Source organism: Scyliorhinus torazame, chromosome 25, assembly GCF_047496885.1.
Source record: "Scyliorhinus torazame isolate Kashiwa2021f chromosome 25, sScyTor2.1, whole genome shotgun sequence".
Classification (NCBI taxonomy): Eukaryota; Metazoa; Chordata; class Chondrichthyes; order Carcharhiniformes; family Scyliorhinidae; genus Scyliorhinus; species Scyliorhinus torazame.
Window position 1 is genome coordinate 16661101 of NC_092731.1, and position 24952 is coordinate 16686052.

The 24952-nt window shown below is 52.8% G+C and overlaps 1 protein-coding gene across 2 annotated transcripts; it reads right to left on the reverse strand.

The window, feature by feature from the left end:
* Nucleotides 1-9116: 9116 nt before the first annotated feature.
* LOC140402362 (sphingolipid delta(4)-desaturase/C4-monooxygenase DES2-like) lies at nt 9117-23302 on the reverse strand. Of its 2 annotated transcripts, none has more exons than XM_072490092.1 (3): nt 23089-23302; nt 12161-12903; nt 9117-10273 (listed from the first exon to the last, which is right to left on the reverse strand). In XM_072490092.1, the coding sequence occupies exons 1-3, from the start codon at nt 23282-23284 to the stop codon at nt 10130-10132; spliced, it is 1083 nt and encodes a 360-aa protein (XP_072346193.1). In that variant the 5' UTR covers nt 23285-23302; the 3' UTR covers nt 9117-10129. The 2 variants fall into 2 exon arrangements, with proteins under 2 accessions (XP_072346193.1, XP_072346194.1); XM_072490093.1 differs by having other exon boundaries at nt 23038-23193.
* Nucleotides 23303-24952: the final 1650 nt, after the last annotated feature.

A 24952-nucleotide genomic window follows, 5' to 3' on the forward strand; every position in this document is an offset into this window, starting at 1 on the left:
CTCTTTCCCTCCTCGTCCCCTCCCTCCCTCCTCTTTCCCCTCCCTCCCTCCTCTTTCCCTCCCTCCTCCTCTTCCCCTCCCTCCCTCCTCTTTCCCCCTCCCTCCCTCCTCTTTCCCCTCCCTCCCTCCTCTTTCCCCCTCCCTCCCTCCTCTTTCCCCCTCCCTCCTCTTCTCTTTTCCCCCTCCCTGTCTCCTCCCCACACACACACACAACCTTATTGTCCCATGGATTTGGATGGGGGGGGGTCATGAAAGATCAATACGGGTATTGATCAAATTAATAAAGCCAGGATTTCCCGCCACCTCCATTCCCCTGCCTCCCTTTGTTTTCCAGTGCCGAGGGGGAGCTGATTATCGAGCCACGCCGGTGGGAATATTCCTGTTCCGGCCTGGTATCAAAATGGCGTCCCTCCATTAACAAGGGGAAGTGAGGGAGGGAAAAATCACGGGGGTGCAGCTCCTCCAGGGCCCATCATACCGTCTCTTTCACGCCCCCCCCCCCCCCCCCCCCCCGCCCTCCGCCCGCCTGTCTTTTCTTTGGGCTGCATGGGGAACCGGTTAATTCAGGTGTGTGGCTTTGATGGGGAGTGGAAGGCAGGGGAGAGGGGAAAGGGTCCTAATTGGGACCACCGCTCTTGATCACCGTCGCAAAGGGAGCCGCCCAACGATTGGTCAGATCGGAGTGGAATCAGAAAATGGGAATAAAAAGCGATGGCAATCTGTTTTCCGCAACAACGAAAAAAGAAGAAATCGAGCCCCAAACGTTGTGCATCTTTCTGTGGCTCCAATACGGTCACTGCTCTGCCAATTGCGGAGCGTAGCCTGGGGGCAGAGGGGGGAGCAAATTAACCAAGGGAGTGGGTTGGTTGGGGGGGGGTTTAAAAAGGGAGGGAAAACATGCACCAAGACCAGAGTTAATCCAGACTGAAGGAGAGTGGGTGGGATAGGAAATCTGCTTTTACTGTATTAAAACACTGGCAATGGGATGCTGTGTGTGTGTAGGATGTCCATTTTATTGGCTTGTTTTTTTTACAATCTTATTTTATATATAATGTGTAAACACTGGATGCCTTTGTACTGAAATATAACCGCTTTTGGTTTGAACGTGAGGTGGTCTTTTTTTTTTTGAAAGTTCCTCTACTTGGTCCCCGAGGAGGGGCGATTGGTTCTCTCGCCCAGCGGTCACTAGGGTCCACGGCTGAACCGATGGTTCTCGCTCGCTCGCGAGGGTCCCCTGAGGCTTCAGCCTCGACTGGGCAAGGAACACCAGACACCCCACTCAACCAATCGCAAGCCCAAAGCCTCACGGGCCTCCATCCAATCGCCTCCCACGGGAGGTTATCAGTCAACGCTGTCCTGCGCGGGACCTTCCATGGGGGCCATTGAATTGATCAACTCCCACCTGATTGTTGTCACCCTCTCTAAAGGCCGGGCCTCCGCAGTCCCAGATGACCACAGGCTGCTTTCCCCTTTGAAGGGGTTGGGGTGGAGGAGAGCTGGCTGGTGGTGATTTAACCTGAGGGTCACCACACCTCAGGCGAGGAGCGAGGCTGAGAAGGTTACAAAGTGTCCCGTTTCCTTTTGAAATCCTTCAGTGTCTGTCACCGGTTCCTGCTTCACATCTTCTCGGCTCCTCCCTATCTCTCGGCCAAAATCTGTGTTGTCACTGGCCCCTTCCCATCTCTCTTTTTACCCCCCCCCATCTCTCACCTCTCTTTCCCCCCCCCCCCCCATCTCTCTCTCTCCCCCCCAATCTCTCTCCCCCATCTCTCTCTTCCCCCCCCCCCATCTCTCTCTTCCCCCCCATCTCTCTCTTTCCCCCCCCCATCTCTCTCTTCCCCCCCATCTCTCTCTTCCCCCCCCCATCTCTCTCTTCCCCCCCCCAATCTCTCTCTTCCCCCCCCCAATCTCTCTCTTCCCCCCCCCAATCTCTCTCTTCCCCCCCCAAATCTCTCTCTTCCCCCCCATCTCTCTCTTCCCCCCCATCTCTCTCTTCCCCCCCCATCTCTCTCTTCCCCCCCCATCTCTCTCTTCCCCCCCCATCTCTCTCTTCCCCCCCCCATCTCTCTCTTCTCCCCCCCATCACTCGCTTCCCCCCCCACCCATCTCTCTCCCCCCCTCATCTCTCTCCCCCCCTCATCTCTCTCTCTCCCCATCTCTCACTCCCCCCCCATCTCTCTCCCCCCCCATCTCTCTCCCCCCCCCTCTCTCTCTTCCCCCCCCATCTCTCTCTTCCCCCCCCATCTCTCTCTTCCCCCCCATCTCTCTCTTCCCCCCCATCTCTCTCTTCCCCCCCCCATCTCTCTCTTCCCCCCCCATCTCTCTCTTCCCCCGCCCATCTCTCTCTTCCCCCCCCCCAATCTCTCTCTTCCCCCCCAATCTCTCTCTTCCCCCCCCCATCTCTCTCTTCCCCCCCCCATCTCTCTCTTCCCCCCCCATCTCTCTCTTCCCCCATCTCTCTCTTCCCCCCCCCAATCGCTCTCTTCCCCCCCATCTCTCTCTTCCCCTCCCCCATCTCTCTCTTCCCCCCCCATCTCTCTCTTCTCCCCCCCCCATCACTCTCTTCCCCCCCACCCATCTCTCTCCCCCCCCTCATCTCTCTCTCTCTCCCCATCTCTCTCTTCCCCCCCCATCTCTCTCTCCCCCCCCCCCCCAATCTCTCTCCCCCCCCCAATCTCTCTCTTCCCCCCCCCATCTCTCTCTTCCCCCCCCCCATCTCTCTCTTCCCCCCCCATCTCTCTCTTCCCCCCCCATCTCTCTCTTCCCCCCCCCATCTCTCTCTTCTCCCCCCCATCACTCTCTTCCCCCCCACCCATCTCTCTCCCCCCCTCATCTCTCTCCCCCCCTCATCTCTCTCTCTCCCCATCTCTCACTCCCCCCCCATCTCTCTCCCCCCCATCTCTCTCCCCCCCCATCTCTCTCTTTCCCCCCCCATCTCTCTCTTCCCCCCCCATCTCTCTCTTCCCCCCCATCTCTCTCTTCCCCCCCATCTCTCTCTTCCCCCCCATCTCTCTCTTCCCCCCCATCTCTCTCTTCCCCCCCCCATCTCTCTCTTCCCCCCCCATCTCTCTCTTCCCCCCCCCATCTCTCTCTTCCCCCCCCATCTCTCTCTTCCCCCCCCATCTCTCTCTTCCCCCCCCATCTCTCTCTTCCCCCCCCCAATCTCTCTCTTCCCCCCATCTCTCTCTTCCCCTCCCCCATCTCTCTCTTCCCCCCCCCATCTCTCTCTTCTCCCCCCCCATCACTCTCTTCCCCCCCACCCATCTCTCTCTCTCCCCATCTCTCTCTCCCCCCCCATCTCTCTCTCCCCCCCCCCCAATCTCTCTCCCCCCCCAATCTCTCTCCCCCCCCAATCTCTCTCCCCCCCCATCTCTCTCTTCCCCCCCATCTCTCTCTTCCCCCCCATCTCTCTCTTCCCCCCCATCTCTCTCTTCCCCCCCATCTCTCTCTTCCCCCCATCTCTCTCTTTCCCCCCCATCTCTCTCTTTCCCCCCCATCTCTCTCTTTCCCCCCCCATCTCTCTCTTTCCCCCCCCCATCTCTCTCTTTCCCCCCCCCATCTCTCTCTTCCCCCCCCATCTCTCTCTTTCCCCCCCCATCTCTCTCTTCCCCCCCCATCTCTCTCTTCTCCCCCCATCACTCTCTTGCCCCCCACCCATCTCTCTCTTCCCCCCCATCTCTCTCTTGCCCCCCCCATCTCTCTCTTGCCCCCCCCATCTCTCTCTTGCCCCCCATCTCTCTCTTCCCCCCCCCAATCTCTCTCTTCCCCCCCCCCAATCTCTCTCTTCCCCCCCCATCTCTCTCTTCCCCCCATCTCTCTCTTTCCCCCCCCATCTCTCTCTTTCCCCCCCCATCTCTCTCTTTCCCCCCCCATCTCTCTCTTTCCCCCCCCATCTCTCTCTTTCCCCCCCATCTCTCTCTTCCCCCCCCCATCTCTCTCTTCCCCCCCCCATCTCTCTCTTCCCCCCCCCCATCTCTCTCTTCCCCCACCCATCTCTCTCCCCCCCTCATCTCTCTCTCTCCCCCATCTCTCTCTCCCCCCCATCTCTCTCTCCCCCCCCATCTCTCTCCCCCCCCCCATCTCTCTCCCCCCCATCTCTCTCCCCCCCCATCTCTCTCCCCCCCCCCATCTCTCTCCCCCCCATCTCTCTCCCCCCCATCTCTCTCCCCCCCATCTCTCTCCCCCCCATCTCTCTCCCCCCCCATCTCTCTCTCCCCCCCATCTCTCTCCCCCCCATCTCTCTCCCCCCCATCTCTCTCCCCCCCATCTCTCTCCCCCCCCCATCTCTCTCCCCCCCCCCCATCTCTCTCCCCCCCCATCTCTCTCCCCCCCATCTCTCTCCCCCCCCCATCTCTCTCCCCCCCCATCTCTCTCCCCCCCCATCTCTCTCCCCCCCCCATCTCTCTCTCCCCCCCCATCTCTCTCTCCCCCCCACGACTCTCTTTTCCCCCCCCCCAACGTCTCTCTTCTCCTCCCCCCCCCACGTCTCTCTTCTCCCCCCCCCCCACATCTCTCTTCTCTCCCCCCCCCCCACGTCTCTCTTCTCCCCCCCCATTCTATTTCCCCCCATCTCTCTTCCCATCTCTTTCCCCCTCCATCTCCCAAGTCCTTGTACCATTAACCAAAAGGAAGCGCTTTTCTTTGTCGATCTCACCCAAACTGTCCTAGTCTTGAACCCCTCCCACAAATCCCCCCTCCGCCCTCAAACAGAAGAAACCCAGACCCCCCTCTCCCTCTTTCTCTCTCCCCCCCCCCCCCCCCCCCCCCACCTCGAAAGATTTGTCACTCACCATGTGGGAACACTGAACATTCTGACTTGCATTCCGAGGTCTGGCACTCGTCCAAGTCTACTTTCTACATCTTTTAGCCATGACTCCCCAGCCGCCGCCACCACCAATTGGGTGTCCAGCCGATGTGATCCTCATTATCAGTAATCCAGAGACCTGTGCGTAAAGGCTCTGGGGACCCTGGTTCAAATCCCACCACAGCAGATGCTGAAATTTAAATTCGATTAAAAATATGGTCTTGGGACAATCCTAATGGTGACCGTGGGACCATTTGCCAGTTGTCATAAAGTGGGTTATAATGGACTCTAGTAGATCTGGGGCTTCGATGGAAAACCCATTGATCAGTGGCGAGAATCGCGCCCGACAGCGAATGGCGCACTGCGGAGAAACAGTCGGCTGGGGGACCGGAGAATCGCCCCCCCCCAAATGTTCACACGCATTCAGAAAAAAAGGTCCAAGAAATGACCTGACCTGTGGGGTTGTGAACCAAGAGCTTGGAAAGTGGGATTGGCTGATTTCTGGCTGTCACAGATCTGATGGGATGAATGGCTTGTATTGAGGTAATCTCCAGGTGAGATGCTGCAGTTTATAAGGAAATAATTGAGACGTTGGGGCTATTTCCTCTCAATTATGGGATTGACACCAGGTTAATGGATGAGGTTCGTGGATGAAATGAAATGAAAATCGCTTATTGTCACAAGTAGGCTTCAATGAAGTTACTGTGAAAGGCCCCTAGTCGCCACATTCCGGCGCCTGTTCGGGGAGGCTGGTGCGTGAATTGAACCGTGCTGCTGGCCTGTCTCGGTCTGCTTTCAAAGCCAGCTATTTAGCCCAGTGTGCTAAACCAGCCCCTTGTTAGTGCGAATACGGAATTATTAAATGTTTGAGTGACGAGGTTAAAACTGGCAACAGGAGGGTGTGGGGAGAGAGTGGGTTGTTGGAGCACACCGCACAGAAGGAGGCTGTTCGGCCCGTCCTGTCTCTGCTGGAATGCTTTGCAAAAAGGAGAGGTTTTGGCCGAGACAGGCCGCACACTCGGGGAGATACCAACTCACCTGCGCTGTCTCTGACGTATCTTCGGCATTCCCAGCACGCAGGGCTACGGGACAATGTTGGAAAATGGGATTGGAATAGATAGGCGCTTGATGGCCGGCGCAGACACGCTGGGCCGAAGGGCCTCTTTGCTGTAAAATTCTATGACACCATCTCCTGGCAGAACACTTAGAGTGGAGTGTGCTCGTCCTATCAGCGTCCGCTCATTGCTAAACCAGCGACGTCAGTGCCACTTCAGCCATGATAGATGGCCATCAGGGAACTTCTTAAAAAAATAAGTTTGCAGTGTCCAATGTTTTTTCCAATTAAGGGGCAATTTAGCGTGGCCAATCCACCTACCCTGCACATCTTTGGGTTGTGGGGGTGAAACCCACGCAAACACGGGGAGAATTTGCAAACTCCATACAGGCAGCAACCCGGGGCTGGGATTCGAACCTGGGTCCTCGGCACAGTGCTAACCACTAGGCCACTGTGCCTCCCCGGAACCAAAGACCTTCTGTACGGTGAACTGGTCACTGAGTCGCAACCCCCTGGATGCCCACGCCTCCGCTAATAGGACACTTTTGAAAATGAAATGAAAATCGCTTGTCACAAGTAGGCTTCACGTGAAGTTACTGTGACAGACCCTAGTTGCCACATTCCGGTGCCTGTTCCGGGAATTGAACCGTGCTGCTGGCCTGCCTTGGTCTGCTTTAAAAGCCAGCGATTTAGCCCAGTGTGCTAAACCAGCCTGGGCGCGATGAAGATGGCGGACATTGACACTGGGAGGCAGCAGCTGAAGGTGGTGTCCTCGGGAGGCTGACTGTCTGGAGGGGCATTGGAAGAGGAGAAGAGTGAAGAAACGGTGAACTCAACTGGGCGAGAAGAGGCTCAGAGGAAAACGGGGGGGGGGCTGGCGAATCGCGCACCTTCTCGCCCCCACCCCCCTGCAGCCAATGCCGGAGAGCGGCTCCCGAGCCACGCCCAGACGAAGCTGGGCCCAGAGCTGACCACCAAGATGGAAGAGAGGCTCCCAGGAAGCAACGCTGTTCATGGCGAAGAAAGTCACGTGACCACGGGAGGATTGTTGCGGACGAGAGGTGATGGGCTGAACGGTTTCACCCTGCGGTACAAACCATTACAATGAAAGAGCCTAAGTTAAGGTGGACGTCATCAGAAAAGCCACAGAGTTATTTATTGAACCACTAAAAGCCACGGCAGCAATCAAATCATCATCAAAGAAACTGGAAGAGTTCACCGCTCTTTCAATCCCCTCCTCCGCAGTGTCGTTTCATAGATGGGGGGGGGAAGAAAGTCTCTGCATTTACATAGCGCCCTTCACACCCTCTAGATGATCCAAAGCAGTTTGTGGCCCACGCAGTACTTATTGAAACATGGCCCCTTTTGTTGCGGGAAAACAGGCAATCAATTTGCTCGCAGCAAGGCTCCCAGAGACAGCAATGTGATCAGTGACCCAGATTACCCGTTTCGAGGTATCGAGGAATGAATAGCAACCCAGGGAGAACTCTCCTGTTCGCCGTCGAAATAAAGCCACGGGCTCTTTTACATCCACCTGAGGGAGGCCTTGGTTTAACATTCCGTCTGACGCACCCAGCGCGGTGGTGCCCGCTCGGTACGGCACTGGAGTGCAGGCCTCGATTGTGTACCTCTCAACCAATCTCAGCCACCGGGCCTCATTTGAATAAATATTCTCCAACTCAAATCAACCGGGATGGGGAGAGGTGGATCTGAGGCGGGAGGTTGCAGCGAGTGGACGGTACAGGGCCTCAGACAACCACGTTTGGTTGGTGGGGGTGGTATACAAAATGGCTGCCAACACAAATAACTGGGCTTCAGTTATGTCAAGCACTTTGGAATGTGACTGATGCAGCCATTTTGCTACAAGAAATCCTCCAGAAGCTTCTTTTGGTCGCTGACTGGTTCCACCCTCGTGCAAGCAAGAGTATGGATTTGTACCTCCAACAGAGCGCGAGAGAGAGAGAGAGAGAGAGGATTGTCAAGACATAGTTCAGAGAACATTTGCTCGACTGACTCCTGGGATCTTATGGAGGAAAGGTTGGGCCAAACTAAGGTTGGAATTAAGATTGATAGCCGATCACACTGAAACATGGGGGCCCTGACAGTGTTGATGCAGGGTAGAGGTCTAGAACTCCTAGGAGGGACGCCCTCATTAAACGTACTTGCAAGATCAGCAAGAGTGTGTTGGGAACAGAGTTGATCAGCTCAGCCATGATGTTATTGAATGGCAAAGGAGAGATTCTTGCGGAGAGAGATGCTCGACTTGCCCCTTCATCCCCTCCCGAAGAGTTACCAACCCAAAAATGGCTGCCCTTGGTACATAAACAGCAGAGGGCAGCAGCAACTTCCCTATTGGGTTCAGTCCTGTGGACCAAGATGATCGAAAGCTTGGGTCAGGTTAAAAGGAAGTTTTTTTTTTTTAATGCGTTTATGGGACATGGGCATCGCCAGCTGTGCCAGCATTTATTGACCAGCCCAATGTCCCTCGAGGGAGCAGTTAAGAGTCAGCCACAGTGCTGTGGGTCTGGAGTCACGTGTAGGCCAGACCAGGTAAGGAAGACAGATTTCCTTCCCTAAAGGGGACATTAATGAACCAGATGGTTTTTTTTTTTTTTTTTTAAATTAAAACAACAATTGTTTCATGGTCACCATTAGACTTTTTCAATTCAATTCCACTATCTGCAGTGGTGGGGTTCGAACTGAGTCCCAAGAGCATTACTCTGGGTCTCTGGTTTACTAGTCCAGTCGTGTTAGGTACACTGGTCAAACACTGGCTGCAACTGAATGCAGCTTAGATCAGAAAGATACTCCAGACCTTGAACTTAGTTCAATCAGGTTTATTGAACTAATAGCACAGTTCTGAGTTCAACTCTCTGCTAACTTGTGTGGTTACTCTGTCTGACTAAACCAGACTAGCTCTTAGCCACGTGGTGGAGGTGTGAGATTGTAACAACACCCTTGACTGACTCTAGATGTTCATCAGTGGAAAGAAGCGGAGTGTGAGTGCCTCGTGTCTGATCCCAGCCCTGAATGTCCTGCCTGCTTATTGGTCATGTCCTGTTCTCTGTGTCCATTAGCTGCATGTCTGTATATTATTATGTGTGTATACACATCATGACAAGTCCAGTGACGATACCACTAGTAAGAAGGCAGAGGGGGAGTCCCAGTGATGAAGTGATTAAAGTCTCTGGACACAAGGATTGGAGGAACGCTGAAGTTCACGCACCCCAACACAGTCAATTGATTCATCTGGCAAAGTTATTCAAGAGTTCAATTTTTTATTACAAACATTACCACAGAAAAGTTGTGAAATTACTCACTTCATTGTTTATTCCTTCCCCCATCACATTCAAAACTTCAGTGGCGAGGGTTAGAATCCATCCCCGATCAGCCACAACACTGCACTAACAATCCACCTACTTGTTAAACAAAGGATAGACTGAAGTAGGGGGGGGGGAAATTAAGATAAAATTGTGATCACTTCCTTCACCCTGCCAAACCCAAGTCCTTCTGACAGCGCAGGAACAGCTCCCCCAGCCTGCACCAAAGGGGGCACAGATACAGGGTCCGTACGTGATTTGCCCCATGCCTAATTGATGGAAAGTGTATTTCAGTCTTCCACTTTAGCACATCACAAGTCGCTCGTCTCTCGCTGGACAGTGACTCACATTGTCCACAGTTGAAGGGATCCAGTCACACAACACCAGGAATTTACACAATTCTGATGCTCGTAAGCACTCTGGAGTGGCCTCGTAAACTTTGAACTGCTGATCTGAACCGCCTGTCCCTTTGAGGCCGTATTGTCCGTGGAGTCACGATTTGAGTGAGCAAATCCTGAGGGGCTACTCCCAAATGTCTCGACCATTCCTTCGCCTTGGGGCGAAGCTGCGGGTCTAAAGACTAGACACAAGTCAATGCAAGATGGAAGTATAGGAGCGCAAGTGTGACCCTCGACCTACCCCATCAACCCCCCTCAGGAACAGATCAGTCCTGTTCCCTCCCCCCCAGTGACAGACCCATCAATATGTTGCACACCTTAAAAAATACATTGTCCAGTTTGGAAGGGAGTCGAGAGCGAGTGTTCAAATGGTCAAAATATTCCACACCCACCATTATGCTGGACTAAAATGCAGGCGTCGACACCCACAAGAGAACGGAGCTCGGCATCAGGCATCAGTTCGTGGAAAGTAATCAAATAATTTACCAAAGCTATTTTCTTACAGGGGAAAAGAGCGTGGGAGCAAACGGCAAAAAGGTTAAGACTCCTGCGCTCACTGCTCCTTCACCAGTTTACAGACTCGCTTGACCCGAGAGAAGGGCCCGATGGAATCACAGAACACAAAATCCCAGAGGACCCGCACCCAGGAGCTGTGCTGAGGCAAATTGTCGTAAAACTCTGGTGCCATCTTCTTAACCTAAAAGCATTTAAAAAAAGGGAGAGAGCACAAGTTACAAATAGGAAAAACAATTATTTCCCACTCGTTGGATGTGGTACACATACATGGTCCGATTCAACGCCTTAACCGGCTGAATCACAGCCTGGCAGACTCTACCCACCTCACCCAGGCAATTTTTCCAATTCGCAGTAGAATCCAACTTTGCTCTGCCCATAGTTACCCTTCTTCCTGGGCGATACTGGTTTTGGCAGACTGGTTAACAATACCAGACGATCCTCACCCAAAATGTCAAAGGCGTTGATGCCACCCTCCCTTCCTGGGGTGGGGAGGAGAGCAGGGGGAACCAAGGTCTGTTGGACCACCCTTGGGTGGCGCACTGACCAAAATGCGCTAATTCAGCACCATCACAAATTTAATCATTGTTACAGCACAGGAGGAGGCCATTCGGCCCATCGTGTCTGCGCTAGTTCTCCAAACAAGCATCGCGACTTCCTGCCATTCCCCTGCCTTTTCTCCCTACACATTATCCAATGCCCTCTGGAACACCTCAACTGAACCTGCCTCTACCACACTTCCAGGCCGCACATTCCAGAGCCCAACCAGCACTCGCCAGGTGAAAATGTTCTTGCTCACATTTGCAAATCACAACTTGTGCCCCTTTTCGTTCTCAATCCTTGTACGAGCAGGAAATCTATCCCCACCCCCCATATCATAGGGGTCGGCAGCCCAGAAAAGGCCCTTTGGCCCATCGCATCTGCACTAGTCAAAAACAACCCAAGTGTTCTAATCCCATTTCCCAGTATTTGGCCCATTGCCTGGTCTACTTTGGCATCGCAGGTGCACATTTTAAAAAAAAAAAAAAGAGTATCCGATTATTGGTTTTCCAATTGAAAAATCACTTGTCAGAAGTAGGCTTCAAATGAAGTTACTGTGAAAAGCCCCTAGTCACCACATTCCGGCACCTGTTCAGGGAGGCTGGTACGGGAATTGAACCGTGCTGCTGGCCTGCCTTGGTCTGCTTTCAAAGCCAGCGATTTAGCCCCGTGCTAAACAGCCCCTGCTGTTAAGCAGCAATTTAGCGTGGCCAATCCACCTACCCTGCACATCTTTGGGTTGTGGGGGTGAAACCCACGCAGACACGGGGAGAATGTGCAAACTCCACACGGACAGTGACCCGGGGCCGGGATCGAACCGGAGACCTCGGCGCAGTGAGGCAGCAGTGCTAACCACTGCACCGCCGTGCCGCCCTGCAGGTGCACATCTTAAATGTTGTGAGGGTTCCCGCCTCCACCACCCTTTCAGGCAGCGAGTTGCAGACTCCCACCCCCCTCTGGGTGAAAGGGTTTTTCCTCACATCCCCTCTAAACCTCCTGCTCCTTACCGCAAATCTATGCCCCCTATTCACGGATCCCTCCGCCAAGGGGAAAGGTTTCTTCCTGTCTACTCTATCCCTGCCCCTCAGAATCTTATACATCTCAATCATGTGCCTGCGCCCCCCCCCCCCCCCCCCCCCCCACTTCAGTCTCCTCTGCTCCAAGGAAAACAACCCCAGGGCAACACGGTAGCACAGTGGTTAGCACAATTGCTTTACAGCTCCAGGGTCCCAGGTACGATTCCTGGCTGGATCACTGTCTCGGAGTCTGCACGTTCTCCCTGTGTGTGCATGGGTTTCCTCCGGGTGCTCCGGTTTCCTCCCACAGTCCAAGGATGAGGGTTAGGTGGATTGGCCGTGATAAATTGCTCCTTAGTGTCCAAAAGGTTAGGTGGGGTTACGGGGATAGGGCGGGGGAGTGGACCTAGCTAGGGGGCTCTTTCAGGGGGCCAGTGCGGACCCAACAGGCCGAATTACCTCTTGTGCACGGTGGGGATTCTATGGGAAAACATACTTGGGAAAGTGCCGGTTACCTGAGGTAGCTTGCTCCCCGGGATGCTGGGGAAGTCGTGATGTTCCATGTGATATCCCACGTTGAAGGTTAAACAGTTAAGGGGCCCGTAATAAGAGTAGGTTTCATAGCCCTTCAGAAACATGTAGTGTTCAGCAATGAAGTGTCCGGAGAATGGGTGAAGGCCCATACCCAACATGGAGCCGGCCAACATGTAGAAAACCGGCTTCAGGCCCCAGGCGTAGTAAATCAAGAGGTCATATCCCAACTGGATCACGGCATTGACCAACTCCATTTGCGTGATGGGTTTGGGGTTGACGTACAGCGGCCGCAGAACGTAGAAGAGCGGCTGCAGGAAGAGCCAGACGGTCTTGCGGACGGGTGTGCAGAAGAAGCGGCCTTCGAACTCGGTGGGCACGTCGACATCCAGGCCGTCGCCCCCCAGGTACCGGTGGTGGTCTATGTGGTACTTCTTGAAGGAGGCGGAGTAGGGCATCCCGATGGGCAGGTTGGCAAATACGGCAAACCAGCGGTTCCACTTGGCATTCTTATTGCCGAACGCCACGTTGTGAGAGATGTCATGGATGGCGAGAGTGAGGGAGTGATTGACGCAGCCGCCCAGAGCGTAGGCCCAGAAGACAAGCCACCCCCAGGACAGGTCCTTCACCAAGTAACAAGAGAGGAACTGGAAGAGAACCATCATGCTTACAATCCATTTTAAATGAGGATCTGGGGTCATGAGAGATTTAATCTCTGGATACTTCGCTGTAAGGGAGAGAAGGAGAGAAACAATTATTGTCAAGTCTAGAGTGTAAAAGCTTACATTTCTTTTTATTCATTCTTCCAGGGGATGTCAGGGCCAGCGTTTGTTACCCAGCCATAATTGCCCCTTGAACTGAGTGCCTTGCTCGGCCGTTTCAGAGGGGCAGTTAAGAGTCGAACCACATTGCCGTGGGTCTGGAGTCACATGTAGGCCAGACCAGGTAAGGGCGGCAGATTTCCTTCCCTAAAAAAGGAGCCAAGTGTCCAAAAAGGTCAAGTGAGGTTACGGGTGGAGGCTTGAGCTGGAGTAGGGTTCTCTTCCCAAGGGCCGGTGCAGACTCGATGGGCCGAATGGCCTCCTTCAGCACTGTAAATTCTACGATTCTATGATTAGTGAACCAGATGGGTTTTTACAACAATCGATGATAGCTGTCACGGTCGCCGTTAGGATAAGGAAAGGGGTGGCACGGTGGTTAGCACTGCTGCCTCACAGCGCCAGGGGCCCAGGTCCGATTCCAGCCTCGGGTGACTGCCTGTGCAGAGTTTGCACGTTCTCCCCATGTCTGCGTGGGTTTCCTCCCACAGTCCAAAGGTGTGGCGGTTATGTGGGATTACAGGGGTAGGGAGAGGGCCTGGGGAGGGCGCTCTTTCCGAGGGTCGGCGCAGCCTCTACGAGCCGAATGGCCACCTTCTGCACTGTAGGGATTCTATGATTCATTCTGTGGTTCTATGGCAGGAATCTCGAGTGAAGCATCGACGTGCACGTGGACTGGATGGGCCGAATGGCTGGCTCCTGTGGAACGAGGACAAAAAAAGGTTCTATTCAATAATAAATAATAAATTGTAGTAACAAAAAAGAAAATGCTGGAAAATTTCAGCAGGTCAGGCAGCATCTGTAGGGAGAGAAAGTGGGAGATCTTTATACTGTGGAGTGAGAATGAAAGAGGAGTCATAGCCACGGAAATCCGGGTGCTAATGGCCACTGAAACCAAGGGGAAAGAGTGCTAATGGCAGTCCCCAGAGAGAACAAAAAGGTGCGAGGCGCCAAACTGCAGAGAAACTGTCAGAGGGTAAACCGTGACAGATGCAAGATGCACCTCAGGTGCTTACTGGCCTCCAGCAGATATCAGGACAAGTTTTGGAGCCTCTCAAAGAGAAGGGAACGATTTAGGAGAGAGGGAGGAAATTCTAGAGCTTCGGGGCCCCAGCCAGCCTAAGGCACGGCCGCCATGCGCAGAGCGCTGTCGGCGGCCATCTTGTCAGCAGGGGGGGGGGGGGGGGGGGAAGAGACAGCGCATTAGTTGAGGGATGAGTATTAGCTGGGTCGACTGTGTGGTGGTGGGGGGGGGGGAGGGGGAAAAAGAGAGAAGAGACACTCCTGCTCTTGTCCCATGGGGTCTTTTACACCAAACTAAGTGCAGTGGGGCCTCAGTTTAATATCTCAACCAAAAAATGGCACCTTCTTGACCATGCAGCACACCTACCCCTATTTCTAGGTAGGAGGCCAGATGTGTGTGGGGGGGGGGGTTTGCAGGTTGTAGGGGCTGGAAGAGGAGGACAAATGGGGAACGGTAAGAGGCCAATGGGGTGGGGATGAGAATTGAAAAGGACGAGAATTTCACCTCAAACCAATAATCAGGAGGGAGGGCAACCGGGCAGCAAAATGACACTGTTTCAATATCTTTTGAGATGCCAGCATATCAGGAGGCACCCACACGCACGGACTTAGACCACATTCCTGGTTAGTGTGAGATCAGGAGTGGAGCCAGCCCTCTGTTCATACAATCTTGCTGGACAGGTTTGGCAACAAAAGCCCAGCATGAGTCACGTCCAGGGCAGAAACCTTTAACAGAATGGGAAGGTGCAATTTAACCCTTTCAGTACCAGTACAGGAACACCCGAGAGAGAGTGCACCACACAGACACGATCGCCTTGTTTTCATGATACATTCCAGCCATCTATTCTCTTCAGTCCCACCTTCAGGACTTGTAGGAATAGGGGTCAGGTGCAGGGCGTGGTCAGAGGCAGCATAGAACTGTTACTGTTCTAGGCAACATCTTTCAGATGCGAGAGGGGGCAATCTTTGCGATTCTGTGACAAGCGAGTTAAAATGGTGGTCCGCCCGCTGTGTTGCAACACAAAGTCATCCATATCCCTCATCGCGTGGCTTCTGAAGGGAATCGGACCCGGTGAAATCTCCCCTACCCAACGCGGGATCGGTGGGGAAGAATTACTGGGTGCGGCCTTCAGTCTCTTCACTGCCCCGCCCTTCTCTCCCCCTCCCCGCCAAACCCCTCCCTCACAAACTTTTAATCATTTTCATTGTACTCGCATCTCCCAAAATGACTTATAACCACACCAGGGAGTCACGGTCTGAGGATACGGAGTAGACCGTTTCGGAACAGCGATGAGGAGAAATTTCTTCACCCAGTGAGTGGTCGGCCTGTGGAATTAGTCACCACAGGAAGTAGTAGAGGCCAAAATATTGTAGGGTTTCAAGAAGGACTTAGATACAGCGCTTAGAGCGAAGGGAATCAAAGGATATGGGGGGGGGGGGGGGAAAGAGAAGATTTGGCTATGGAGTTGGATGATCAACCATGATCAACAATGCACGGTAGCACAGTGGTTAGCACAATTGCTTCACAGCTCCAGGGTCCCAGGTTCGATTCCCGGCTTGGGTCACTGTCTGTGCGGAGTCTGCACATCCTCCCAGTGTGTGCGTGGGTTTCCTCCGGGTGCCTCCCACGGTCCAAAGATGTGCAGATTAGGTGGATTGGCCATGATAAATTACCCTTAGTGTCCAAAATTGCCCTTCGTGTTGGGTGGGGTTACTGGGTTATGGGGATAGGGTGGACGTGTTGACCTTGGGTAGGGTGCTCTTTCCGAGAGCCGGTGCAGACTCGATGGGATGAATGACCTCCTTCTGCACTGTAAATTCTATGATAATGAATGGCGGAGCAGGTTAGAAGGGCCGAATGGCCTCCTCCTGCTCCTATTTTCTAAGTTATGAAAATAAATATATAAAATGAAAATAAATATATAAAATGCAACCAGATGGACACCCATCTGAACCAATTCAAACGGCTGGTCAGAAATCTCAAACAAGTCCACCCTTCCCGGGTCGTGTGGTGCCAAGCACTCCCAGCACCGCTTCCCTCTCCCACCCCCAGCCACATTTCCGATATTTCATCGTCTTTTCATTTTCAAGAATAAACCAACATGATGCCCCATTTTAATGGGGGTGGCAGTGGTGATGATGGGCAGAGTGGCCCCACTTGCTCTTTCTAGCCCTGTCCGATGGGGTTTGGGCGGAGATGCAGACAGAGGGCATTCAAAAAAAAAAAAAAAGTCATCAACATTTGGGTACGATACAGATCAAAGATTTTTCGGGTGGTTTCCAGGACAGTTCTAAGAACAATCTGGGTTTCACTGGTAGAACACAACAGCGCAGTACAGGCCCTTCGGCCCTCGATGTTGCGCCGACCTGTGAAACCACTCTAAAGCCCATCTACACTATTCCCTTATCGTCCATATGTCTATCCAATGACCATTTGAATACCCTTAGTGTTGGCGAGTCCACTACTGTTGCAGGCAGGGCATTCCACGCCCTTACTACTCTGAGTAAAGAACCTACCTCAGACATCTGTCCTATATCTATCTCCCTTCAATTTAAAGCTATGTCCCCTCGTGCTAGACATCACCATCCGATAAAAGAACTGGTCATTGTCCAGCACCCTTCACATGACCGACTCGAGGAGCTGAACGGCCTAATCCTGTACCCGACAGTGTTGCAAGTTCTGACCATTGACGGCAGCAAACACAAAATATAATATACAGCGGGGACCCGGCCTTGGGTCACTGTCTGTGCGGAGTCTGCACGTTCTCCCAGTGTCTGCGTGGGTTTCCTCCGGGTGCTCCGGTTTCCTCCCACAGTCCAAAGACGTGCAGGTTAGGTGGATTGACCGTGATCAATGCGCGGTGGGTTAAGGGGACTGGGCAGGAGGGTGGGCCTAGGTAGGATGCTCTTTCGGAGGGGCAGTGCAGGCTCGACGGGCCAAATGGCCTCCTTCCGCACTGTAGGGATTCTAAAGGTCTGACAGCATCGAGAAACAAGTTAACGGGGGCATGATTTACCGAGCCACCTGCCAACATCACTACTGCCCCATCGATTTGACTCCAAACATCAATTTGGGTTACTCTCTCCACAGAGGCTGCCAGACCTGTTGAGAATTCCCAGAATTTCATATTTACATTTCATAGAATTCACAGTGCAGAAGGAAGCCATTCGGCCCATCCGAGTCTGCACCAGCTCTTGGAAGGAGCAACCTACCCAAGGTCAACACCTCCACCCTATCCCCATAACCCAGTAACCCCACCCAACACTAAGGGCAATTTTGGACACTAAGGGCAATTTATCACGGCCAATCCACCTAACCTGCACATCTTTGGACTGTGGGAGGAAACCGGGAGCACCCGGAGGAAACCCACGCACACACGGGGAGGATGTGCAGACTCCGCACAGACAGTGACCCAAGCCAAAATCGAACCTGGGACCCTGGAGCTGTGAAACAATTGTGCTACCCACAATGCTATCGTGCTGCCCCAATTTCAGATTCGATATTTTGCTCACAACATGCAGTTGCCAAAAATCGGCAACGTCGTCGAGGACTGGTGACTGACCCAGTGCCAGAGGGCACAGGTTTTAACTCTTTTTGCAAACGAACCTAAACCAACGCGAAAATGCTCTCACAACAACGTGGATAGGGTTTGGAATCCGCAGCCCAAAAGGGATCGGATAGAAAACTTGGGAAGGATGGCCGGGACAAGGAGAAGGAGCGGGGGGGGGGGGGGGGGGGGGGGCGGAGGGGGGTGCAGCTGGGCATTGATTGCTCTTCGAGAGCCAGTTCGGACTCGATGGGTCGAATGGTCATTCCTGGTAGCACCTCCATCCTCGGAGAGGGTTTTGATGCTCGCAGGGGCTGGAAGAGGGGGGAGTACCTCGGGGAATGTGCGGAGAATATGGCGTTCCTGGAGGAAATCAAGGCCAAGTGGGAGGAGGGGCTTAGGGTGGCATTAGAGGGGTGGGGTATGGTGTGAGGCCTTGCGTAGGGGTGAACGCCACTTTTTTGTGCACAAGACAGGGGCTGATACAGATGAAGGTGGTACTCCGGGAACACTTAACTGGGGCTGAGTCGAGGGGGTGGAAGATAAAAGTGCGAGCGCTGTGGGGGGTGGAAATCATGTGCACATGTTCTGGGAATGTCCTGGATTCTGGGTCTCCTTCAGCACCATGTCGGTGATTTTACAGATGGATTTGGAGCCCAGTCTCCTGGCGGCCAGAGCTGGGATGTCAGTCCTGACGGAGGTGCAGACAGGAGCAGGGGGGGGGGGGGGGGGGGTGGTGTTGTCTCAGCCTTCGCCTCATTGATCGTTCGCAGGGGGGTGTGCTGCAGGAGCGGAGGCCTCATTCTCCACCCAGTGCATCGGTGCAGCTGGGGACATATAACAGGCCCTTCAGCCCACGATGTTGTGCCGACCATCTATCCTAATCCAAGATCAACGTCACCTACACCCCTCCAATTTACTGCTGGCCATGTGTCTAAGAGTCGCTTAAATGTCCCTAATGACTGACTCCACCACCTCTGCTGGCAGTGCATTCCACACACCCACCACTGTGTAAAGAACCGACCTCTGACATCTCCCCTATACCCTCCTCCAATCACACCTTAAAATTATGTCCCCTCGTGACCCTGGGGAAGAGTCTCTGGCTATCCACTCTATCCATGACTCTCATCACCTTGTACACCTCTATCAAGTCACCCCTCTGGACCTCATGGGAGTTTTCGCAACTTAAGTTAAATGCGCGTCAAGGGTCCGCAATCGAGGGGCCTTTAATCAGGTTCTTGAAGAGCTAGTCACCATCAGCTATTAAGGCGAGCCGGGGGGGGGGGGGGGGTTGATGTTGCTGTGTTTGGCTGTTGGGTTAGTTTTTTTTTTTTTGTAAATATAAAAGTGTTCAAAGGATAGCACAGTGGCACAGTCGCGCCGGGTTCGATCCCGACTCACTGTCCGTGTGGAGTTTGCACATTCTCCCCGGTGTCTGCGTGGGTTTCGCCCCCACAACCCAAAGTTGTACAGGTTAGGTGGATTGGCCATGCTAATTTCTTCCCTTTTTTTTTTTATAAAATAAATGAATTTAGAGTACCCAATTCATTATTTCCAATTAAGGGGCAATTTAGCGTGGCTAAATTTGGATTGAGGGGGCAAAACCCACAGACACTGGGAGAATGTGCAAACTCCCACGGACAGTGACCCAGAGCCGGGATCGAACCTGGGACCTTGGCGCCGTGAGGGGCAGCAGGGCTAACCACTGCGCCGCCGTGCTGCCCCTAAATTGTAAAAAAATTAATTTTGAATAGTAAATTTTTTTTAATTTTTTTTTATATAAAAGAGTGTTCAATAAAAATATATTTTTAAAAATATTTCCCATGTTTCTCCCTCTCGAGTGTGGAATTAATTGGATTCTGGCTGCTCCCAGCCGATGTGGCAACTAAAACGGCAGCACCTCGCGTTAGTAATTGTCTGAATCATCTTCAACTCTTCTCCCCCTCCCCACACATGACCCTAGATGACACGCGTTGGCAATGATGGAGAAACCAGAGCTATAGACTCCGATTTCCTCTTCATCATACACACCCTCCCAGACTTAATAACCGGCCCCCATCCCTTCAATCTTCTGAAAGCAAGCGCGCAGGAGGAGCAGCAGGCAGGCAGGAGCAGCAGGCAGGCAGGAGCAGCAGGCAGGCAGGAGCAGCAGGCAGGCAGGAGCAGCAGGCAGGCAGGAGCAGCAGGCAGGCAGGAGCAGCAGGCAGGCAGGAGCAGCAGGCAGGCAGGAGCAGCCAGGCAGGCAGGAAGGCAAATGGCACATTGACCTCCATTACAAGAGGACAGTAGCACGGGTGTCTGACTGCAGCTTTACAGGGCCCTTGGTGAGACCACACCTGGAGTATTGTGGACAGTTTTGGTCTCCTTACCCGAGAAAGGATATATTTCCCACACCACAGAGACAGTTCAGCGAAGGTTCACCAGACCGATTCCTGGGATGGCAGGATCTCGGGCGGGCCATTTAGGATTGAGGTGTGGAGAAACCGCTTCACTCAGAGGGTGGTCACCCTGTGGAATTCTCCACAACAGAAGGCTATGGAGGCCGAGTCACTGAATATTTTTGAGGAAAGAGACATTTCTAGACTAAAACCCGTTAATAAATGATATTTATTACCCGACCATTGGTATTCCAAGCTCTGAAACTCCCTCTCCCCTGCTTCAAGATGTCCTTCACTTTGACTATGATTTTGGTCACCCAGAATGATAGAATCCCGAGGGTCAGTCAGAAAGAGGCCATTCGGCCCAGCGAGTCTGTGCCGACCCTCTGAAAGAGCACTGGGGCCACTTCCCCACCCGGTGCCCGTAACCCCACCTAACCTGCACATCTCTGGGCTGTGGGAGGAAACCGGAGCACCCGGGGGGAAACCCACGCAGACACAGGGGAGAACGTGCAGACTCCGCACAGTCACCCGAGGCTGGAATTGAACCTGCGACCCTGCCGCTGAGAGGCAGCAGTGCTAACCACCATACACACCCCCCCCCACCACACTGCCATAATATTGTGTGACAGTGTCAAATCTTGTCTGATAATACGCTTAAGGCACCTTGGGATATTTGACTATGCAAATCAGCCTTCTTGTTGGGCAGCTTTCCAGAGCTGGGATTCTCGTCAGCTTTTCCCCCTCCTATATTTATCGAAACAGTCAGCTCGCACCCAACCCGGTTTAAAAATCAGCACCACCCAGAGTTTTTCATTGTGTTATCCACAGCGCTGTAACCAAATATCAGGATGACGACTGTTGACATGGTTGCAATGAGAAAGCATTTGCAAATGTGCTGACTAACGATCAGAATTACAAACCACAAAAATATGGCACAGAGGAGGCAGAACATTCAAATCCCACTCAACAGACTGGAGCACAAGATTGTTGGCTGAAGCTCCCAGCGTAGGATGGTTGGAGCTCCTGGGTCTGAAGGTCTAACCAGCAATGCCGGATGCAGCACTCCTATTTTCCCGTTTCAATCTGACGAATGAATGAATTTGAAAAGAGTAGAACTTGGGGAGAAAGGAGAGGTTAAGGAGAGGTTAATGGTCGCAAGAACGAGAAGGCAGACTTATCTGAATGGCCATAAATTAGGAGGGGGGAAATGAGCAATGAGACCTGGGTGTCCTTGTGCACCAGTCACTGAAGGCAAGCATGCAGGTGGTGAAGAAAGCAAATGGTATGTTGGCCTTCATAGCGAGAGGATTAGAGTACGGAGCAGGGATGTCTTGCTGCAATTATACAGGGTCTTGGTGAGGTCACACCTGGAATATGGAGTGCAGTTTGGCGTCCTTATCGGAGGAAGGATGTTCCTGTTATCAAAAGGTTTACCAGACTGATTCCTGGGATGGACATTGAGGAGAGATTGACTAAGTTAGGATTATATTTGCTGGAGTTAAGAAGAATGAGGAGGGGAGGAGGGGGGGGGGGGGGGGGGTGGTGGTGAGGAGATGGGGGGGGGGGGGGGGGAAAAGAGAGAGAGAATCTCATTGAAGCTTATAACATTCTATTAGGATTAGACAGGGTAGATGCAGGAGGATGCTGCCGATAGTGGGCATGTCCAGAACCAAGGGCCACAGTCTGAAGATACAGGGTAGACCATTTAGGACAGGAGGAGGAGAAATCTCTTACCCAGAGTGTGGTCGGCCTGTGAAATTCACAGGAACTAGTGGAGGCCAAATCATTGTAACAAGCAGTTAGATATAGCACTCAGGGCAGAGTTGGATGATCAGCCATGATTATAATGAAATGAAATGAAAAATCACTCATCACAAGTAGGCTTCAAATGAAGTTACTGTGAAAAGTCCCTCGTCGCCGCATTCCAGTACCTGTTCGGAGAGGCTGGTACGGGAATGAATGGTGGAGCAGGCTCGAAGGGCCGAATGGCCTCCTCCTGCTCTTATATTCTATGTTTCTAGAACAGGCAGACAGTAAATTTCCTATAGTATCTCGAGTGTAGGAGGCTATTTGGCCCATCGAGTCTTCACCGACCCTCCAAAACAGCACGCCCACCAAAGCAGGTGTCCATGGGCCCATCCACCTAACCTGCACGTCTTTGGACGGTGGGAGGAAACCGGAGCACCCGGAGGAAACCCACACAGACACGGGGGACAACGTGCAGACTCCTCACAGTCAGTTACCCAAGCCGGGATTCGAACCCAGGTCCCTGGCACGGTGAGGCAGCAGCGCTAACCACTGTGCTACCCCCTTGAAAAAAATCCCACAGCATTTTTGCAAGAGAGATCTGTGCTCACCAGGCAATCAACCATATACAAAAAAGGAGAAACTGATCATCCATTCGTATTGCTGTGTGTGATCTTGCTTTGCAATGGGATCTCATACTGAGGAAATTCCACAGGTCACACAATCCGGAGGTCTCTTAATATCGGCATGGAAAAAAAAAAGTTACATGGGGGGGGGGGAAGGCCAACTTTTTTACACCCAGAATCAACACATTTCTGAAACATGCACCCGACCCGACCTGATCCCAATAGTTCAACTAAAATACCTCCCATTAAACACTCGGTCTCGCCTCCCCATCCAGGTAATTTGCAAATTCCTCTAACAAATCTCACATTCGTCAGGTAGCTCAGTAGCAAACAGCCAAACCCATTAAAGGCACTTTTATCTGTCGGCCCAAGGGGCGAGGTTCACCTTTAAACACTTGTACCACCAGCATTTCGATTTAAACCCCCCACCCCCAATAAAATACACCCCCCCCGGGTGAGAACTTTAGTATATTTGTCCTGGGAGAACTCAAACACAAAGTCTTCATTAATGGCTGCAAATGATCCCAAATTCAGTTTTGTTCCTTCAAACACTTGCAAACTTTCAGGGCAGGTATCGCGCGGTGGGATAAGGTAGAAACATTTTTGTTCCCTGCCCCTTTGCTAAATGCATAACTGCAATAAACATTTCAACCTCTTTTCTGGAATTATGCATGGAAAAGTTTTAACAAGTTTAGCAAGAATGAACAATTTGTCCAAACCTTAAGAGGAAGAAAAGTTTGGAGAACTTTTTTGCAAGTCACTTTCTTTACCTAGGATTTGTTTCCTCCTGTCGGTGTGGGGCTGTTCTGTGTAGACCCACTCAAAATCCCCACTTGGAGCCTGATTACCCATCTTCTGTTGCCACTTCAGGGTCCTGAACGCTGTGAAACTTATTGCATTGCAGATTTCCTCCTTCACCTGTGAGCAACGCCCCCTAAACCTCTGCCTTCCCACTTTACGATCCATTTAGAGTAATTCTCGAGCTCCTCCTCCGTCCCTGAAACTTGTTAAAGCGGCTTGCAACTCCTCCAGGACTGCCCTGGAGCTCCTCCTCCCCCCCCCCCCCCCCCCCCCCGCCCAAAAAAACCCACCGCCAGCATTGATAATTCAACTCCAGCGAGAGGAAAGTCAACACTTTTATTTCATAGAATCATAGAATCCCTACAGTGCAGCAGGAGGCCATTCGGCCTATCGAATTTGTACCGACCCTCCAAAGAGCCCTATGTCCAGGTCCACTCCACACCCCCGCCCATCTCCGTAACCCATAACCTACACACCCCTGGACATCAAGTGGCAATTTAACGTGGCCAATCCACCTAACCCGCACATCTTTGGACTGCGGGAGGAAACCGGAGCACTCGGAGAAAACCCACGCAGACACGGGGGAGGACGTGCAGACTCCGCACAGACAGTCACCTGAGGCCGGAATCGAACCTCGAGCTGCGAAGCAACAGTGCTAACCACTGTGCCGCCCTTGCTGAAGGGGAAAAGACATGGGGGCGTTTAGAGGTGATTCATTGTGAGAGTATTCCAGGAATGCATCCCATTTTCTGTGTTTCTATCCACCGTTGAGATGGGGAACCACCTGTTATCTTGTTGAAGGATAGAGAAGGTTCGAAGGGCCGAATGGCCAATTCCTGCCCCTATTTTCTAATTTCTATACGGCATCCAACCAGAATTGGCAGCCCCCCTCCCCCGTTCTTGTTGGGAGCTGAAGGGAGCGAGACACACATTTGAATCAGTCTCTTCACTCTGCGGGCGTTTTGGGAAAGGGGGCTCTATGCCCCAGGCAAGAGGGGTCTATCAAGGGTGATGTTTATAGAGAAAAGACGTTCCACATCAAAGAGAACAGATGAACACTGAGCTGGAAAAGGCCATTCAGCCCCTCAAGCCTGTCCCATTATTTGATAAGATCACGGCTGATTTGATAGTAATCTCAAATCTGCACCCCCGAGAGCCTTTCACCCTTCTTGGTTACCAAGAATGTACGCGCCTTCGTGCGCGAGGCTCAGCCTCATACAGTTTAAGGTGCTGCACAGGGCACACATGACCGGGACAAGGATGAGCCGGTTCTTTGGGGGTGAGGACAGGTGTGTTAGGTGCTCAGGGAGCCCAGCAAATCACACCCATATGTTCTGGGCATGCCCAGCGCTGGAGGAATTTTGGAGGGGTATAGCGAGGACGGTGGCGAGGGTGGTAGGATCCAGGGTCAAACCGGGCTGGGGGCTCGCAATATTTGGGGTGGCAGAGGAGCCGGGAGTGCAGGAGGTGAAAGAGGCCGGAATTCTGGCCTTTGCGTCTCTGGTAGCCCGGCGAAGGATTCTCCTTCAGTGGAAAGATGCGAGGCCCCAAGCGTGGAATCCTGGATCAGCAATATGGCAGGGTTCATTAAATTGGAGAGGGTGAAATTTGCCTTGAGAGGGTCGGTACAAGGGTTCTTTAGGCGGTGGCAACCGTTCTTAGACTTTCTGGCAGAACGATAGACATTGGTCAATGGCAGCAGCAGCTCGGGGGGGGGGGGGTTTACTTTATTTTTGTTTATGTTATTTACACTGGAGGGTCTGAGGGGGTGTATACACCTGTTGTGTTAAGTCGGGGTGTTAATGTTAATTTATTATTTAGGTACGGGGGGGG

What these genes read in the sequence shown, in the direction of transcription:
- LOC140402362 (XM_072490092.1), bottom strand. Translation starts at nt 23,284, where the DNA reads ATGGATCGTAAAGTGGGAAGGCAGAGGTTTAGGGGGCGTTGCTCACAG. An exon ending in CAGGAGGAAACAAATCCTAG is followed by an intron (nt 12,904 to 23,088) that starts GTAAAGAAAGTG and finishes TCTCCCTTACAG; the next exon opens with CGAAGTATCCAGAGATTAAA. An exon ending in CGGGGAGCAAGCTACCTCAG is followed by an intron (nt 10,274 to 12,160) that starts GTAACCGGCACT and finishes AAATGCTTTTAG; the next exon opens with GTTAAGAAGATGGCACCAGA.